Raw genomic sequence first — 21066 nt, 5'->3', positions numbered from 1 at the left:
AAGTTGCTTTTCGTTCTTGTAGGAAGGTGCTCACCATAGGAATATCAGACTTAAGAAGGGAAAGAGGAAGATTGAGTTTCTGCCCTTTAAAATAATGCCCTCGCCAATTTGACTCAGTGGATAGAGCATCGACCCCGCTCTGACTGAAGGGTTGTGGGTTCAACTTAGGTCAAGGGCAGTACCTCAGTTGTAGGCTCCATCCCCCACCCTGGTCCATCGGTGAGGGAGACAACCAATTGATGTGTTGTGTGTGTCTCTGCCTCTTTTTTCCACTGCCTCTAAAAAACTGGAAAAATGTCCTCTGGTGAGGATTAACAACAAACTGAGGGAAAGATGAATGTCTCATTTCAAAGAAACTTATGTTAATGATAGTTGGGCAAAATAATAGGTTTAGTTTTTAGTTGTGCTTTCAAAAGTAATGTTAAATTTACCTGAAATCAGGTATGTTTAAAAGGTTTGCATGTTAAATGGTTAAAAGTGGTGTCATTAAAGAAAAGTGCAAAATCTTTTTTTACAGAATAGTATAAATGTTTATTTTTTGTATGATTTACTTTGCTGTCATGTTTTTACAATATAGAAAAGTGTATTCTTTGAATAGCTCTAGTAAATATAAATTTAATCTTTCTACTTTGGGATGTAAATAGAGCTAAAAAATTATATACCCAACCCTCCCCAAACAGTATTTTAAAATTGTTGAATTAATGTGGATATTAATCTTATTCAGCAATTTGATGCAAATGCCTAAATACAAAAAGTTGTTTAGTAAGTACTACACACAAAGGAAAAGGCTTAATATTTTAGCTTCTTGAAAATCAGTAAAACTAGTATTTGATTGCACCTTCAAATTTTTACAAGCAAAACATTCTCAAGCAATGTCATCATACATAATCTATAATTGTAATCCAAATTTCACAAACATTTTCTGCACACTGTATATAAATACACATCACAAAGGTGCAATTAGAATTGAACACAGAATATGTACAAAATGAACAAAGTTTAGGTTTAGACCAAAAAGGTAATCTTTTGAAAAATAACTTGATTAGATATTTTATCCTTACACTAATTTACATTTATACAAATTTTAATTAAACATACTAGATAGAGGTGCTAAGAATGTTTGCATTATCTACATTTAAAGTTTACTGCACTATAATTTTATAAATCCAAATTTAAATAGATACTTCAATGAATAACGGACTCTTGGATTACTTAATTTCTATTGCCTATATCTTGTGTGTTCATATGAACATATATACACAATTAATATATACAACTATAGATCTCTTGTAGGAAATGTAATAATCACATACTAATAATTATAGAGGATTAAGGTACCTAACAAATGCCTGAATTCCAACATTGTTTTTTCTTGTCATAAAATCAGAGTCCTATTATAACAGGCTCTTAAATTCATAAAGCTTTTGAATTCTGATTTAGGTTATTTTAGTAATTATATGAAAACACTCATACCTTCAGTGTACCAAATCACTGGCTAAAAATAATGCCATATTAAGCTTCCCTTATAAAAAAATACCCACTACAATTTTGAAAGCTTTGTTAGGAGGCCCATTTCAGTAAATTAACTCATTTATTGGTTTGAACCTCAGAGTTCAAAAGTCTATAAAGAGAACTGATTATACAGATGAAAAATCCTTCCCTACATTCATCTCTTAGAACTTCAATATTCTTTATATTTCTCCATCCAATTCAACTTTTATACCTGATTATTGCATAAGGTTCTATTTTGCCACTACCTAATACGTTTAGCTTCTGTTTATAGGAACCTTTCATTTTAATGGTACCCAGTAATCACCTTGATAATTTATTTCAAATACATACCACTTACTCAAAAGAAAATTGAAAAATATCCCAGAGCATTTCTTAGTCACTTATTATAAAAACACACTGTCCATCCTTTGAGAATTAATTATCCCTTAATGTTTTTTTTAAAAAAACCCACAATAACTTTTTTATTTTAAAAGCGTGCCCATGGATTACTTCCCCTTCTTAAATTCCCAAAATGACAATAGGATATTATTCCAGAATCCACCCTAAAAAGTCGATTTTTCTTTAAAAAGACAGTGCTTTTCTAAACATAATGTCATTGAAATATGTTTCATAAGAATTTGTTTATGTAGACGTTCTATCTGCTTATAGTCTAGTCTAGTACCAGAGAATGACTGGGAAATACCAATGCTGCTTTGGCTTTTTCTACTGAACAAAGTCATACAACGCCATACATTATAAATTATAGTAATTTATAAATGTTCTTTGTCAATAGAGTCAGAGGATAGAACATCTAATTCTTAAGAAACACAAGCAAATTAAAAATCTATATAATACAATAAAGAAATATTCAATTTAGAAGGGGCATAAGCAGATTTAACTAAGATTTAAAATGTACTAATTTCCTCATTTAAAATTTCTTCTCAATATTATAATTTCAGGTCTCACAAGGACTGAATTAACAATACAATAATTGTTAAACTATCTTCCAGAAAATCCAGTGTCCCTGCACCTTCAATTTTCTGTACAGTTCCATTTATCAGTCTTTTGTACAAGAGTTAGCAATTCATAGCACAAGGGTCACTTTTTGCTTTTCCTGCAGAGTTGATAACGCTCATCAAACATCGTCCAAATTCTTCAAGTATCATCCGTTCAGCTGCTGCCTTTGATTTTCCCTTCTTGTCTGCCTGCTCAGCTTGGGCAAGAAGGCAATTACACGTGGCTTCAGCTACTTCCTTAGTTACAAATGTAAATGGCAATCTGAAATGATGTAGAGAAAGAGAGATGATGGGGTGCTGAGTAACTACAAAAGTGGGTGGCACTGTTTCATTTGGAAATCTGTTGACATTTTCATGATTCACCAGCACACTCAATATCACATTTATGCAATGAGCACAGCACCTATTAAAGAGCTTAAAACCAGTTAGGCCTGGTTTTATGATTGACCATATTTGAAAAATACTGTTCAGAAAATACAACATTTTACATAAAATGTCTTATTACCTAGACAAAGTTATCTAGTTAACTAAAAGATGTAATTCTACATGTTGACTTAATATTTCTGTAACAAAAGTCCTCCCGATTCATAAATGTAAGGTCCAGGAGTGCAGTCTTTGTTTTACTTACTGCTGTTTCTTCACTGTGTAGAAGTGTCTGACACAAGATACTCCAAAAATATTTGCTGAATGAAAAGATGAATTATTGGGAATTGAAAGCACTATCTCCTGGACAACACTAAAAATAAAGTACTTTCCCATATTTCCATATATTTGTGTTTTTTTAAAAAATCAAGCACCCCAAAATTTTGCATTGTCCTATCAGAACAAACAAAACAAGGGGAAACCAAATACATGGAGTTTCATTCATAAAGACCTGAACTACTGAGTTCTGAATTAGAGCAATCCATCTTGAGGCTTACTATATGTAGCCAAGTGTTAAAGCTTTCAGGAGACAAAATTGGGCAACCTAAATCTAACCACTAACTCAGCAACTTTTAAGCAGTCACTGATAGAAGACAATGGCAAAACAAAAAAAATGTAGTCTTTAATTAAATCCCTCTATGACAAGACAGGGTAATTTAGGATTTAGCCTGGTATACAGTTGTATAGAATTCTTTAAAATACAAAAACTACTTTAAATTTAAAAATATTATAATCATGTTAATATTACAATATTGTATAATTAGTAATACTGTGTAATAGTAGTGCTCATTATATCACATTTGGAAATTAGAAAAAGGAAAAAATTCAAACTTTTGCCACTTGAAGACAAATGTTACATGTTGGTATAACATTTTTAATAGTTGTTCTTACATAGTTTTGATTATATATATAAACAGGTAATATGCAAATTAGTCAGGCGTCACAACCAATGCAGGCGGAGGCTGCATCACAACCACTCAGGAGGAGCTGCGCGCGCAGATGGGCAGGAGGGGACTGCGTGCCACCCCCAGCCCCAGTGGACACACACCAGGGGTGGAGGCGTGCTCCGAGTGGTCGCAGTGCGGCCCGGAGCACACCCCCAGTGGGTGGCGGCAGTGGCTGGAGCAAAGCAACCCCAGTCCCAGATGCCTGGCGGCAGCTGGAGCAAACCAGCCCGGTCCCGGTGGGTGGCAGCGGCAGCCGTAGCGAAGCAGCCCAGGACCTGGGTGCTGGAGGGGAGCCGGTGCTGGCAGCCAGGGGAAGGAAGGCCTATTCTTGCACGAATCTTCATGCATCGGGCCTCTAGTCGTATATTATTTTGTATGCTTTTACACTTTATAATGTAAATATTTCCTCATGGAAATGAGTTGAAAAATTAATTATAAATATTTGAGTGTAGGCAATATTTTTAATCTCCACATGGAGATAGATTTAATATTCTGAAGGGTTATTGGAAGCAAAGGATCCCTTATTAAGATGTCAACCCATTTGTACTTTATTCAGTGAAGAACCATTTGCTGATTATTACAGGTGTAAAAGTTCTTCAGAATAGCTGAAATATGTTGTACAAAAGAAGTCTTACTTTTGTAAGTATGAGATCTTATTTCAACTTAGACATTTTAAATTACATACCATGTGCAAAGGTCATTGCATTTAATAATTCCTCAAATTAACCTCTAACTAATATAAATCCAAGTCAGTAAACTTGTAGAATAAGGCCCTGCCAAAAACTGCAACAGAGATGCTTTTCTCCTCACAGTCTGTGATAAGGGTGATTTGAAGGCTAAGAAAACAGGCTCAGAGATGAAGTTCTTGTTAAATTCACACACTACTACGGAGCACAGATATATTTAAACTCAGGTCGCCCTGACTTTAAATGAAGCTCCAGCTTTTCTACTCCAGAGCTCAGCAGTCTAGTGAAATAAGGAGCTATAATAATATAGTGTTTGACTGGCGCTAAGAGGGCACAGAAAAGGCAAGAAAAGGTAATGTGGATGAAACTAAACCTGACCTGCTCAAGGGAGACCTGCATGGTGGCCTTACAGAGCATCCTCAGAGTAACCTCATAGGATGACTTGAAATTAAAAACTTTCTAATTAGCCCTAACCGGTTTGGCTCAGTGGATAGAGCATTGACCTGAGGACTGAAGGGTCCCAGGTTCTATTCCAGTCAAGGGCATGTACCTTGGTTGTGGGCACATCCCCAGTAGTGGGTGTGCAGGAGGCAGCTGATCGATGTTTCTAACTCTCTATGCCTCTCCCTTCCTCTCTGGAAAACAACCAATAAAATATATTAAAAAATAAATAAGTAAATAAAAGCTAGTCATGGAGGGTAGTCCTAGGCCAGTATCTTTCTAGACAAAGGTCAATCTTGACCTTAACTAAGCCAGTCTATTGTCTTTTTGCATTAATAATAACCTTTGGAATGTCAGGGTAATTTGTTTTACCTTTAACCCAATCCCAGAGATTTCCCTACTTTGCTTTCTCCCATCTCCCTAATCTATCACCAATGAATTTCATAACACCCTTATGCCTCCTCCTTTGATTTTAATGTATAAAATAAGGTGCAAAACTACCAATCTCTGGAGCATTTTCTCAATCCATTGAGACTTAGCTTCCCAGTAATTTTCCTTAGTTTGGCTCAAATAAACTCCTAAAAATTCTTACAGGTCTGGACATTTCCTTACATTGACAGTAAGAAAGTATAAAAATATGGAAAATGACATAACCAGTAAGTGATATGAAAAATCTAGTTTTCTTAGAGGTTTGTCAATTTATATAATTGTTATCTTAGTAGGGAGAAAGCCAAAGAAATTAAAGCCGAGTGAAATAAAGCATTACTGTGCATTTTAGAACTGTGCAATGTGTCTGAGTGATTTTTCTGTTGCCTTTAAATTCCTTTACAACAAGTAAAGATAGCAAGAAAATGTAAAAATCAGATTTGCAACAACCAAGTATAAACTCAATTTTGTCCAAAAAAAGAAACTTTACCAAAAATGAATATTCATGTAATATTATAAAGAGATGAAACTATTAACTTACTTTCCTCCTCCGCTACTCAAAGCTGGTGTTGGCCTAGTAAGCAAGTCTGAAATTTGAGAGGATAACTTAGTCTTCGCCGCTGTTTGTTGCTGTACCCTTACTTCAGCTGCATCTGCCAAGTGCATCAATGTCTTCCTTTCTGGGCTTTCTTCAAAATTCTTACAGCCAATACATTTGCATATTGAGGAACACATTATTTTTGCCTAAAAGATTGACAAAAGAAAAGCTTCCAGATCAAAACCAAAACAAGTTACTAGAGACTCCCTGATCAAATCAACAGATAACTGGTCAACTGACATAAGATAAAATGGAAACCACTCTTGCTGACAAACACCAAATGGGCTAACTACTCATGTGTGTAGGTAGGTATTCTTTTTTTTTTTTTTTTAAATATATATTTTATTGATTTTTTACAGAGAGGAAGGAAGAGAGATAGAGAGTTAGAAACATCGATGAGAGAGAAACATCGATCTGCTGCCTCCCGCACATCTCCTACTAGGGATGTGCCTGCAACCCAGGTACATGCCCTTGACCGGAATCGAACCTGGGACCCTTCAGTCTGCAGGCCGACGCTCTATCCACTGAGCCAAACCGGTTTCGGCAAGGTAGGTATTCTTAAGTCTGAGAGTGGTTATGCAATGTTTCTGTTTGAGTTCATTCCCCCCCCCCACCACCACTATAGATTTTCCTCCTGATATGAAAAACATGTTCTTTATAAAGAATATGAATGACTCATTACAATATTAAAAATAAGGGTCAGCCGAAACCGGTTTGGCTCAGTGGGTAGAGCAACGGCCTGCGGACTGAAAGGTCCCAGGTTCGATTCCGGTCAAGGGCATGTACCAGGGTTGCGGGCATATCCCCAGTGGGAGATGTGCAGGAGGCAGCTGATCGATGTTTCTCTCTCATCGATGTTTCTAACTTTCTATCCCTCTCCCTTCCTCTCTGTAAAAAATCAATAAAATATATTAAAAAAAAAAAATAAGGGTCACATAGAATCGAACCACCTCAATCAAGTCATCATTAACATGTTGGTGACCTCCCATTTATGCAAACACACAATACCACACGGAAAGGATTTCATAGTTGCTGTTTTTATTATGAATATCTCCCGCCTTGAACTCCCTTCTCCAGATTCCTCAAACCCTTCAATAGCCCATATTAAATCATAAAAAATATGTAAGTATATGTATATTTATGAAAAAACATAGATATTATGTACACATACATATACTACCTCACAAATCCTAAAGTCTTTTTCATTTTTTAGTTTGATGGCCATTTGCTTCCAGCTCATGAGTACCACAAACAATGCATAAAAAGATTTTTTGTATATATAATGTTTTTATTTCTATAAAATATATGGACTGAAAAGAGGCCACATGCTAACCTGATAAGCTCAGGGAAGGCCTGCATGGCGGCCTTGCAAACTCAGAGACCTAAAGTAACCTCAAGAATGGTCTGAAATGAAAACTTTTTAAAATATATATATATTTATTGATTTCAGAGAGTAAGGAAGAGGAAGAGAGAGAAACATCAATAATGAGAATCACTGATAATTGGCTGTCTCCTGCACGCTCTCCCTGGGGCACAACCCAGGCATGTGCCCTGATGGGGAATCGAAGTATGACCTCCTGGTTCACAGGTCAATATTCAACCACTGAGCCACACTGGTCAGACTGAAATGAAAACTTTTTAATAAAAAGCAGTTTATATATATATATATATATTACCTTTGGAAAGTCAGGGTATCTTGCCTTTTGTTCCAGACCTTCAGAGCACAATCTATGCACCAGAGCAGAGTCTACAAATCTTCTCATTGTTATTTTTATTGTGTTAACTGCTGACTATTAACTATCCTGTATCCTCCTATGTAAAAGGCGTATATGTCTATCACTTTTAATATGCTATATAATGAAGAGGTAATATGCAAACTGACCATCACTCCAACACACAAGATGACTGATTCACAGATTTGCTAAACAATTCAATTAAATGATTAGTTCATATCTGTCTGAATAACATGATTGTTCATTGACACACCAACGAAAGGGTTTCTTTGCCTTTCTGACCTAGCTTTACATCAATTTCCATTTTCTCTCTTTTTGTGGACTTGGTTTTATGGCTTACAATTTAACATATTCATGATAATTTTTATATGATATGATTTACTAGCGGAAGCCACCCATTTGATCAGGTATTCAAACAACAACAAATAATTGAGTCAAGCCCAGCCAGTGTGGCTCAGTGGCTGAACTTTGACCCATGAACCAGGAGGTCACGGCTTGATTACCAGTCAGGACACATGCCTGGATTATGGACTTGATCCCCAGTAGGAGGCAGCTGATCAGTGATTCTCTCTCATCACTGATGTTTCTATTTCTCTTTCCCTCTCTCTTCCTCTCTCTAATATCAATACAAACATAAAATAAAATTAAAAAAAGAGTTAATCTCTTCCAACACTGAATGAAAAACTGGCTTATTGGACTCAGATTTTAAGAGACTTTAAAAAATAATCTTGATTATATGCAATTTTCACTCATACTGGCTTTAGGACTAACAAAATTTACTTTCCTATATTTCCCGAGTGGTTTTTTTTAACCTATGCAATACATAAATGAGGAATTCAGTATACAAACCTTTTTTAAAAAATATGTTTTTAAAATTGATTTTTAGAGAAAGAGGAAGGTGGGGAGATAGAGAAAAACATCAATGATGAGAGAAAATCATCAATCGGCTGTCTCCTGCATGCCCCCTACTGGACATCAAGCCCACAACCCAGGCATGTGCCCTGATCAAGAGTCAAACCAGTGACCTTTGGTTGCATGGGACAATGCTCAACCAACTGAGCCACACTGTCCGGGGCAGTACACAAATCTTGCATACTCCTGCAGCAGAGCAAACCTTACTAGGGGAGAGTGCAATCCTTGGTGGTATTACCTGACCAAGTGCAAGGCTAGGCCTTCTGCCAAAACTAAAAATAAAGTGAAATCTGAAAGAATAAAAATATATCAGATGAGAAGAGCCAACTGTAGGAATGACTCAACTCCAAAGAATCTCATTAAAGAGTTTCAGGTGCACCAAGAAATCAATTACAGCCCTGGCCAGATGGATGGGTTGGTTGGAGCATCGTCCAAGTCACCAAAAGTTTACAGGATTGATTCTTGGGCAAGACATATACCTAGGCTGCTGTTTCAATCCCCAGTCGGGGCACAAACAGGAGGCCACCAATTAATGTTTCTCTTTCACATTGATGATTCTCTCTAACAAAGAAAGAAAAAGGGAAGGGAGGGAGGGAGAGAGGGTGGGAGGGAGGGAAGAACTAATCCTGGCATGACTAGATTCTTGTATTTAACCTTTGAATAGAAAAATAATAAACTATATAGTACTTTCTCTGAAACAAGAGGATGATTTACATGGTATCTGTCAAAGGAGTTTCAATTACGTTCTTCAGAAAAGATGCCTGGGTCCTGGCCGGGTGGCTATTTGGTTGGAGTGTCTTCCCGTGCACCAAAAGGTGGTGGCTCCATCCCATCCGGGAACAAATGGCAGGTAATCGATGGATGTTTCCCCTCCCCTGCCTCTCTCCCTCCCTTCCTCCCTTCCTCTCTCTCTCTAAAAGTCAATAAAAATATATCCTCTGGTGAGGATTTAAAAAAAAAAGATTCCTGATGCATAAATAAAAACAGCTAGTTGAGTGAGGTGATAAAGAGTAAAAACAGATGCAATCACCTCACAATGACCAATCACTTTTTCCAGCAATATTTTACATTCCTCCTTTCCTGTTTTTATGTTATCAAAGCAAACTTCTTAACATAATTTACTTTTCCACAGAGCAGTGTTCTTCAACAGTGCACTATTGGCAATATAAATCTTTATTTTCAGGACTATACCCTGAAATGCAGGCTATTTTGCATCTATATATATTCCTAAAAGCCCATGGGGGACAGACTGGGTAGTACTGACCTTCAGTTGAGAACCACTATAGAGTTTCCCATCCACTCTGACGTTATTATTTTTATTGAAAATCTGATTTGGATACTTTCATGTATAATGATCAAGAAGTTATGAACTGGTAAAGCAGCTAATGAGATCCCAAACTGTACTAAAGCACAGGTATACCTTAGAGATATTGGAGGTTTGGTTCCAGACCACTGCAAGCGAGTTGTAATCTTTTTGCTGTGGAGGGTTTTGCCTTTAATTTGTAAAAAAAACCCAAAACCTCAACATCTGTGAAGCACAGTAAAGCTAGGTGCAATAAAACGAGGTAGGCCTGTATTGCTCTCTGAGCCTTGCTTGGGAGGCCAGAAGGTCTTCCTCAAATGAGGGCCCTTGGGCCAACTATGCCTATCTTCATACTCCAAAAGCAAAGCAATCTCCCAATTTTCAAGTGAAATTTTATAGTATGCTCTTTCTAACGTGATTTTCAAAAGATAGCCACATTACTTCCCCAGCCAGCACCTCACCTCATAGCATTCACAGTAGTTTTTAAGGCATCCTGAGCGTTTGCAATTACATCCTTTGCTGTGACGTCGATCTGATTCTCCCTCCTTTCCTTTTCCTATTTTAGGCTTAAAAGCTTCTGGATTTCTGTCAAGGCATGCCTATCAAAACAGAGCACATACCAAGTGATGTTAAATCACAGGAAATTAAATTTAAATCCTGCAAAGAGGAGTTAATTTTCCTTGTAAAACAAAGAGTTCCACATAAAACAGGTGAAAACTAAAATTTTCATCAGTTAAATGAAATAAAAAATAATCACCTTTATTGCTTTTTGCCTTTCATTTTCATGTTCCAAATTATTGTAACAATTAGTACAATTGCAGTTGTTGCAAAATTCACCATTTGCAAAGCAATCACAATATCTGGAATGTAAAAGTTGGTGTAAGTTATATTAAAAAAGTCATTTTAAAAATAAAACTATAAATTATCTGATTTAATAGCATTATGCACGTGATAAAACATTTTAGAAATGTACTCAGTGCTGCCCAGTTAGAGTTAACATATACTGTCAACTACATGATAAAGCTCAAAATTAAAGTCACTGGCTCCTAGAATTTTACTTTAGAAACTTAGTTCCAGTAGTAACAGCTGTCCACACTAGAGCTACACGATTCTGTGTGCCCCCAAGGTAAGTTATTTCAAAATCACGAAAAAGGAGAAATATGGGTTATATTCTGTTAGTGGAGCCTGCTCACTTGAACTACTGCCATGCTTCTTTGGATTCTGAACTCCCACATGACCAGTGCTGTTCATTCAATTGTTTCATGTCAAATCTCTTACTTCAGTACTAATAAGCAAATTAATCATCCAATAATTTTAAGACTACTCAGAGTCTCACCTCATTCAAAGACACCAAATGATAAAGGTCATAAATAAGATCAAATTTATTATTAATGAGTACAGAGACTACGTCTGTCTCCTGCTGCTGTGTCCCTAACTCCTACTCCTGTGCCTCATCTATGGTAAAGACCCTACAATTATTTTTTCCTGAATGAATGAAACAGTATTTTCACACTATCATACTCTCAAACATTCACACTTGTATGCTTCTTTAAATTACTTAGACTTACGGAATTGGTCTATAAAGAAATTTTAGTTAACTATATTTATTTTTAAAAGCATTTTTGGGTATATCAAATGAGGAAACAGTAGCAAAAAGACTTACAATTTCAAACACAGCGATTTTGTACAATTACAGGGCTTTCTGGGCCGACTGGCAGACTCTGATGGGATTATACTATACAGACACACAAAAAAAGATACACATTTTAATCAGTTAAAAGTATTCAAAATTAATAAATTCCCGGACCTGTAAATTCCTCCTAAGACAAAGCTTTAACAAATGTATAAATCTCTAATAAAAGTTTGCTATGTTGTTCCATTTACATTAAGTTCAAAAGCAAGTTGTAACATGAAAACATAGGCAGAGAGTCAAGATATGAGGGGGGGAGGGGGGCACATTATCGGCCCTGGCCAGTGTGGCTCAGTTGATTGGGCATCATCCCTGTGCACCAAAAGGTTGCCAGTTTGATTCCTGGTCAGGGCACATGCCCAAGTTGCAGGCTCGATCCCCAGTGCGGGGTGAGCACTCTCAAATCGATGTTTCTCTCTCTCTCTCCTTTCCCCTCTCTCTCAAAGTCAGTAAAAAACCCTTTAAAAAAAAGAACGTTATCAATAACTTCTACAGAACATTCCAAAAAATACTCTTCCTTCAGAGAACTAAAGTTTAAATCTCCCCAAAACTTTTCAGACTTAATTATAAAAGATAGTGAGTAGAAAAGAGCTCATGGAGCTGGAATTTTGGAGGGGAGAGGTAAGACTAGTTCCATCCAACACTGCAAAGGCAACAAACAACAGATTAAACACACACACACACAACAAAAAAAGCAAGGACCCAACAAAACAATTTAAAAACCAATATCCTTTAAAAAATATATTCAGGGTGGGAAAAGGAGAGAAGAGGGGAGACAGAGAGAGAATAAAGCATGTGGAAAAATTAATATATCCAAGAAAAAGAAAGTTGGGACTTCTCTTTTATTTTTTGGATGAGCTACTCATATATTTAATACATGAAAATAAATAAATGACTCTTAAAATTTAAAAAGTCCACCCACACATCACCAAGAACCCCCCTTCAATCCCCGACACCATGCCTGGGAAAATTCCAACGGCCTCCAGACTCAGCTGGAAACTCATCCTGAGCAGAAAGCTTGGTTTGTAGGGGAGGAGAAGGAATTCTCCAGGTTTTCAAAAATATCATTATTCACACTTGGTGGCAAGACAATGTGTGGGAATGATGGAGGAGATGGAGGGCCTCTGGGGAAGAGGGGGGAGCCCTGGGTTGGCACTGATACAGTGTTGGATAGGTCAAAACTAGAACAGGCATCTCAAGGGATGGCCCTCAAATAAGATATTTGGGAGCTCTTTTGACTATCTCACATAGCTTTAAGGGGGGAAAAATCAAATAAATGTATCTTGAAATATATATATTTGATGCTGCATTTAACCTGATCCAACAATTTAACTTACATATTTTCCAAATACTCACCCATTGAATGGAAGCCTTGCCTGGGTCTGGACACCTGATGTACCAGTAAAGTTAGAGCTGCTTGCTATAGACACATATGAAGACTGCTGTAGCTACATGTAAAGAAAGATAATTTTAGACCATATTTACAAAAATGGACAATAGTCGCAGATATAGTTATCAGTGAGAAGCACAAATTCATTTACTAAAACAGAAAAAATAAAATGAAAAATCTCATGCAAACATACTACCTCAAGGCAGCTTTTCTAAAGATCCAAACTAATATTAGAGGTAAAAACAATGTGAACATTTTAAAGTACAACATGGTACAAATACAGTAGGTCCTCAGGTTACATTGAGGATCCATTTCTACAGCGCAACGAAACGCGATTTTCGCCGTAAATCAGAACCCACTACATAAGCACCTACGTCACTCACATGGAGCACATACACAGCAGTAACGAAGTGAAACAGTAAAAAAAAAATTGAAAGGAAGATAACAATTCCTGACCTTTACTTGTGGTAAATAAATAATAAAAAACATAAAGCACATACGTCAAAATGACGGAACTTTTTTAAAAAATAAATACTGTAAATGGGAGATGGCGATATAACCACGAAACGACATACATTGAGTCCGACGTAACCCAAGGACTGCCTGTATAATAAATTTTTTCATAGAGGAGTATCTTATTAGAATTAGAAAATTCCCTAAAAGTACTGTAATCTCTTGTATTGGCTAGAAAAATGCAATGTAAATAAAATTTACTATATTGATCATTCATCACATTGCAAGTTATAAAAAATGAGAATTTACATGCACAATAATTAAGTTTCTATTTTACACTGATTTCTAAACATAAAAGAGATGCTAATGATAAAAATACAGAACATTAATGGTATTTAAAAATTAGTACCCACACACCATACACCAAAGTACATTTCATTAAAGTACAGACAGGTTTCTGTTTCTCCTCTTACAAGCTGAATAAATCAACAATTTCAATAGCTTAGAACAGCCGTGGGCAAACTACGGCCCGCAGGCTGGATCCAGCCCGCTTGAAATGAATAAAACTAAAAAAAAACACAAAAAACAAAGACCGTACCCTTTTATGTAATGATGTTTACTTTGAATTTATATTAGTTCACACAAACACTCCATCCATGCTTTTGTTCCGGCCCTCCGGTCCAGTTTAAGAACCCACTATGGCCCTCGAGTCAACAAGTTTGCCCACCCCTGGCTTAGAACATGGTACTAATTTGCTTGACTCTTAACTTTCTAAAAGTGTTTTTATTGATTTTAGAGAGAAAGGGAGAGGAATAGAGACTTTGACAAGAGAGAAAAATTGACTGGCTGCCTCCTGCACAGCCCCTCCTGGGGATTAAGCCCAAAACCTCAACCACTGAACAACACTGACCGGGCAAATTTGCTTGACTCTGATATGAAAAAGAAAACTTCTGCTTCCTAGAAGCAGCACACCTAATCCAAGCCAGCCAACTGGATAATCTGTGGCTTTGATCTAAAGATGGACAAAATGGCCCTAACTGGTTTGGCTCAGTGGATAGAGCATCGGCCTGCAGACTGAAGGGGCCTAGGTTTGATTCCGGTCAAGGGCATGAACCTTGGTTGCGGGCACACCCCCAGTAGGTGTGCAGGAGGCAGCTGATTGATGTTTCTCTCTCATCGATGTTTCTAACTCTCTATCCCTCTCCCTTCCTCTCTGTAAAAAATCAATAAAAATAAAATAAAATAATAAAGATGGACAAAATGAGTCTGGACAGATCACTCAAGGCATGTCACCTGGAAATCCATCTAACTAACAGTCTATTTTCCAAGAACAAGTCAGTGGCTTTATATTCATAGATGAAGAAGAGCTTTATTAGGGTCACAGTCCTTTCTGAATTGATTTGGACTCTGATAATTTAACTTCATCTTATTTTCTCTTATATCTATACTAGGGGCCCGGTGCACGAAATTCGTGCACTGGGTGTGTGTGGGGGGGGGAGTGTCCCTCAGCCCAGCCTGCCCCCTCTCACATACTGGGAGCCCTCAGGCGTTGACCCCCATCACCCTCCGATCGCCTGATCGGCCCCTTGCTCAGGCCTGACGCCTCCACCAGAGGTGTCAGGCTTGGACAGGGGACCCCCATCTCCCCCCGATCACTGGCTCTGGCCCCCACCCAGGCCTGAGGCCTCTGGCCCAGGAATCATGCCTGGGCAGGGGACCCCCATCTCCCTCTGATCGCTTGCTCCACCCCCCGCCCAAGCCTGATGCCTCTGACCCAGGCTTCAGGCCTGGGCAAGGGGACCATCATATCCCCCCAATCCCTGGCTCAGCCCCCCGCCCAGGCCTGATGCCTCGGCCAGAGGAGTTGACCCTCATCACCATCCGATCACCAATCACCGGATCGGCCCCTTGACCAGGCCTGAGGCCTCCGGCAGAGGTGTCAGGCCTGGGCAGGGGACCCCCAGCTCCCCGCAGTTGCAGGCTCTGCCCCTGCCCAGGCCTAACGCCTCTGGCTGAGGCGTCTGGCCTGGGCAGTGGGGACCCGCAGCTGCAGCGGCCCCACGATCGTGGGCTCTGCTTTAGGCCCAGGCAAGGGACCCCTAGCTCCCGGGACTGCCAGCTTCGACCGTGCCCAGCTCCCATCGCTGGCTCCACCCCTACTTCCTGCTATCACTGGCCAGGGCAGCAAAGGCGCCTGATTCTCCGATCATGGCTGGGGGGCAGGGCAAAGGCGGCCCCGGGGCCACCTTTGCCCTGCCCCCCAGCTCTTAGCTCCCCCCTGGGTTTCTGATCACTGTCAGGGGCAGGGGGCTTCTTCCTGCTTTCCCTTTCGCCTCCCTGCATTGTGCCTACATATGCAAATTAACCGCCATCTTGTTGACAGTTAACTGCCAATCTTAGTTGGCAGTTAACTGCCAATCATAGTTGGCAATTAATTTGCATATAGCTCTGATTAGCCAATGAAAAGGGTATCGTCGTACGCCAATTACCATTTTTCTCTTTTATTAGTGTAGACTAGAGGCCTCGGTGCACAAAATTCGTGCAGGGGGGCGGGGGGAAGGGAGGGGCGGCTCACAGCCCAGCCTGAAACCTCTTACAATCCAGGACCCCTTGGACATCCCTCTCGCAATCCGGGACCACCGGCTTCTAACTGCTCGCCTGCCTGATCACCCCCAACCACTCTGCCTGCTTACCTGATCACCCCTAACTACTCGCTTGCCTGCCTGATCATCCCTAACCACTCTGCCTGCCTGCCTGATTGCCCCTAACCACTCACCTGCCTGCCTGATTAGCCCTAACAACTCTGCCTGCCTGCCTGATTGCCCCTAACCACTCGCCTGCCTGCCTGATCCCCCTAACCCCTCTACCTCAGCCCCCGCCGCTGTGGCTTTGTCCAGAAGGACATCCGGAAGGTTGTTTGGCTGTCTGGTCTAATTAGCATATTATGCTTTTATTATCACAGATGGTCTTGCCCTCTCATCAACCTGCTCTCAGCTCCAAATTGTCTAACTTATATATTTGACTTGTGCTTTATATTTCTCAATGTTAAGAATACACAAAAATAAACTCAGAAGTTTTCATTAACATTTCAAGATTTTGGAAAGAGCCATCTTAACACACTGTATATGGGAAACGTATTTATACATTTTACTTATACGTTTTACATTGACTGGTAGTAGAGCGCGGGACACGTATTAATACGTTTTTTATAGACTAGCGGTAGAATGCGGGTAACGTATAAATACGTAAACTAAAGTTATCGTAATTTTACTGAACGTTGCCATTTGCGCAAAAAATTAGCAAAAATGGCCCGTGCCACCTGTTAGCGCCCGATAAAAACTACCCGCAAACAATGTGTTAATACTGAGTTAGATGGTTTGAGTCATTTTCAGAATGTGACAATGCTATCCATCTTAGACCTAATATCCTTTTGGAAGTGCAATGACTTCATTTTTGCCTCATACCTGAGTAACATACTGAGCTGGAAGCACTGCGTAACCCACATTCCCTGTTCCTGGAGCCGGTGCCAGCACCGTGCCTGGCGGCAGGTTAGTGAGGTTTGGCTGGATCTGTGGCAGTGGGGTGGCAGGCATGATGAGCCGTTGCTGTGGCTGGCTAGTAGTAACGATTTGTGAAGTTGGATTAATTGGTTTTGGAACAACCTAAAAAATAGAAAGATCAAATAATTACAAAAATAAATTTTATAATTTTCCAATTCAATATATATCTCTCATACTTAAATCTTAACTTTCACCCATGGGTAAGGCAGGAAGATGGTGGCTGCAAAGAAGATTAAAAAGCTGCCCGGCTAGTGTGACTTGATGATTGAGTGTCGACCTATGAACCAGGAAGTTAAGGTTTGATTCCTGGTCAGGGCACATGCCTGGATAGCGGGCTCAATCCCCGGTGGGGGGCATGCAGAAGGCAGCCGATTAATGATTCTTTTTCATCATTGGTTTCTGTCTCTTTCTACCTCTCCCTTCCTCTTTGAAATCAATAAAATATATATATGTATATATTTTTTAAAGTGGCTGGAGTCAATCAATTCTAGGCTATAACTTGCTATGAAAACTGGGAATTACGTGCTGGGGTATAAGCAGCCTCTAAAAATGATCAGACAAGGCAAAGTGAAACTGATCACCCTCACCAGCAACTGCCCAGTCTTAGGAAGTCTGAAATAGAGTGCTATGCCATGTTGGCCAAACCTAGTGTCCATCACTACAGTGGCAATGACACTGCACTGGGCACAGCATGTGAAGGTTATGCACACTGCTATCGCTGCTCCAGGTGATTCTGCTATCATTAGAAGCAGCAAAGAACAGACTGGTGAAAAGTAAATCAGACATTTTTCTTTAATAAAACTGGCCAAAGCTTAATTTTTAAAAAATATCTTAACTTTCAATTTTAAAAGTAAATTGTCTGTTTGGGAGATACTGAGAAAAGAAGTTATGTGATACTCACTTGTTTGACAGTCTGTGTAAGTGGAACTGACATCCGCACTGGAGTGGTGCTAACCACGGGCTTTGCTTTTTTAAAAAGGGGGGAAAAAGGTATAATTTACTTCCATACAATAATATTTAAAACATTTAAGGTTCTTAGCTCTCTCAAGATAGCCTCATGAAAGGGCTTAAAGAATTCCAACCTGTTTCTTATTTGGAGCAATCCTAAACCATCTACCAAGAAGCTTTTATCAAAATTCCTTAACCCATCTGCCAGGTAGCTATAGTCACTTTATGAGGGTATGTTTCTCATTTAAAACATTCTTCTAAAAATACTTCAATGTGTGTGCAGATGATTTATACATTCACTACTAAATACAGTCAGATGAAACGTTGCATAAACTTAAAAACCTGCCATTCAGGAGCTTGGGTAACAATGCTATTCTGTACTATTTCTAATTGCTATGTTTGTATTTAAATCAAAGAAAATATCATCCTTGTTTAAGTCATTATTTACAAAGTACCTACTAGAAGGTAGTATAACATGAAGGTTAAGAATATGTGTGGGCAACCTAGCCGGTTTGGCTCAGTGGATAGAGCATCTGGCCTGCGGACTGAAGGGTCCCGGGTTCAATTCCAGTTAAGGGCACAAGCCCGGGTTGTGAGCTGAATCCCCAGTAGGGAGCGTGCAGGAGGCAGCCAATCCATGATTCTCTCCCATCACTGATGTTTCTATCTCTCTCTCCCTCTCCCTTCCTCTCTGAAATAAAAAATATATTTTTTAAAAACTGGTTTTAAAAAAAGAATGTGTGGGCTCATAAGTCATCTGACCCTGGAGATTCTAATCCCAATTCTGCTTCTTTCCAACTACTTAAACTCTCTTTGTCTGCATCTCCATCTGCAATATGGAGATAGTAACTCCTTTAAAATTTAGGTATAAGGATTAAATATGTTAACTCATAAAAATTTATTTAAAAAGTGCCCAACAAATAGTTAAGTGCTTAATAAATATTAGATGCCGTTATTACTGTTGTTATTACTACAAACATTACTACTATATAAATGGCATTGTGGACAGCATCCCAGGGAAACTAAAGTACAAGACACCTGCTGAAAGAGATTACATTAAGTAGAGCAGATTAGACAGTACCAAATCAAATAAATCCCGTTAAAAAAGAAAGTGCTGTGGGAATTCAAATGAGACAGAACATACATGTGATTGGCAGAGGATGGGAGTATGGAAAGAATGCACTGCGGACAGTGTCCTGAGACAGGTCCTGACCAGTGGACAGGCTGCAGAGAGGGCACACAGCCCGGAAGAGGACATTCCATGCAGGGGCAGAAGCATGAGAAGTGGAGGCTCGAAACGGGGAGGCTGCAAAGCATTTCACAAAAATGTTGGTGAACAGACCAGTTTGGTTGGAACCGAGGGTTAAAATAGGCAAGCACAAGCAAAAATCAGATTGCAGCCATTTTGAAGACCTTGAATGTTAAGGTAGAAGTCTATTTTTAATTCAGTAGGCAATGAGAAGTTTCTAACAATTCTGAAGTACTCCAGAAATACTATTTGGAATAGGAAAAAAAAACCACACACAAAAAACAAACAAACCAAGAAAACAAAACAAAAAACAAACACACCTGTATCTGAAAGTGTAAATGCGTAAAACAGAATGGAGCTGCAAGAAACAAGAAGAGTTAAAAAGAATGCAACAAATGAGGGTCTGATCTGGGGTGACAGTGCTGGGAATGGAAAGAAGAGAACAGCTGTAGAGACAGGATAGAGGTGAAAGGAGCATGAATTATCCACCATTTGGATGGCAGAATTGCAGGTATAAGGGGAAAAAAGTCATTGCTAAGCTTTCAAGTGACTGGGAAAATGACAGCTACTAAAACTAAAAATACAAGGATGAGCTGATTTAGAGGGAAAATGAAATCTGACATAGAGAAATGCTATGATAAAATTCAGGACTGGCACTACACCTATTATGTTTGGACAGAAAGAAATACAATGTGTGCTACTATCACCACTTCCATAGTCTAAAAAAGGGATTTAGAAAGAACAGCCCTTAGGTTTTTACTTATGCAAATGATTGAGCCTGGCTGAAAGGGAGGTTGAGATAATGGGATCTAAACTGCTCTGAACTGTAAAAGAAGAAAAAGAAAAAAAGAAAAAGAAAAAGAAAAAGAAAAAAGGCTTCCTTTGATAGAAAGGCTGGGAAGATTGATGGCTGAAGAGGAAAAGTTGAGTCTTGGAAGAACATTAGAGAACTCTGACCTAAAAGGGAGCAGGCCCATGCAGCAAGGTGACCAACCAGGGAGAAGGGGGAAGGAGGACAACGTCCAGAAAATGTACAGTTAATGATGATGACTGCATGTCTCTAAATATACAAAAAGCCACTAGGTGGTATGCAAGAAGATATGAATCATCTATAATAATAAAAGCATAATATGCTAATTAGACCAGATGACCTTCCGGATGAAGCTGGGGCTGCGAGGGAAGCCCGAGTCCCAGGTGCCAGAGGAAAGCAAGTGCTGGCAGCCAGAGAAAGGCGGTGCTGGCAGCCGGGGGAAGGCAGAATTTCGTGCATTGGGCCTCTAGTATCTCAATAAAGATGCTATACAAAGAGGGTATGACCATGAATTATAGGAGCAGTGACATCTGATACCTGATTTGAAAGCTTCCTGTTCTGTTTGATTCTCCTCAGTTACTTTATCTTTTAGTAAAATTTTAATAACCATTGTTGACTGGTCTCAGCAATACTATAAGGAATTAAAAGCCTGAATTCATGCTTGAGACACCAAAGAGTGGGCTTCCTATACCACTTGCACACAGAGCAGCAATTCTGAAGCAAATCCAACAACTAAAAGAACGCAAGAGCCCTAGCTCATTTGGCTCAGTGGATAGAGCGTTGGCCTGCAGACTGAAGGGTCCCGGGTTCGATTCCGGTCAAGGGCACATGCCTGGGTTGCGGGCTCGATCCCTAGTAGGGGGCATGCAGGAGGCAGCCTATCAATGATTCTCTCTCATCATTGATATTTCTCTCTCTCTCCCCCTCTCCTTTCCTCTCTGAAATCAATAAAAACAAACAAACAAACAAACAAACAAATGCAAGAAGTT

At 39.2% G+C, this 21066-nt stretch overlaps 1 protein-coding gene across 7 annotated transcripts in view; it reads right to left on the bottom strand.

The window, feature by feature from the left end:
• Window positions 1-1955: 1955 nt before the first annotated feature.
• Window positions 1956-21066, bottom strand: part of LIN54 (lin-54 DREAM MuvB core complex component) — a 61300-nt gene continuing 42189 nt past the window's right edge. For 6 of the 7 annotated variants that reach the window (XM_059667130.1, XM_059667154.1, XM_059667115.1 and 3 more), the window contains exons 6-13: window positions 17971-18035; window positions 16974-17171; window positions 13023-13114; window positions 11640-11711; window positions 10734-10836; window positions 10438-10575; window positions 5972-6174; window positions 1956-2769 (exon numbers count right to left, since the gene is read on the bottom strand). In XM_059667130.1, coding sequence (XP_059523113.1) covers window positions 2568-2769; window positions 5972-6174; window positions 10438-10575; window positions 10734-10836; window positions 11640-11711; window positions 13023-13114; window positions 16974-17171; window positions 17971-18035 — 1073 coding nt within the window. In that variant the 3' untranslated portion in view covers window positions 1956-2567. The remainder of the gene's footprint in view (window positions 2770-5971; window positions 6175-10437; window positions 10576-10733; window positions 10837-11639; window positions 11712-13022; window positions 13115-16973; window positions 17172-17970; window positions 18036-21066) is intronic. The other variant, XM_059667121.1, reaches the window with a different exon arrangement.

This window comes from Myotis daubentonii, chromosome 1 (assembly GCF_963259705.1).
Source record: "Myotis daubentonii chromosome 1, mMyoDau2.1, whole genome shotgun sequence".
Classification (NCBI taxonomy): domain Eukaryota; kingdom Metazoa; phylum Chordata; class Mammalia; order Chiroptera; family Vespertilionidae; genus Myotis; species Myotis daubentonii.
The sequence above is the reverse complement of the archived record's forward strand: the minus strand, read 5'-3'. Positions and strand labels throughout refer to the sequence as shown.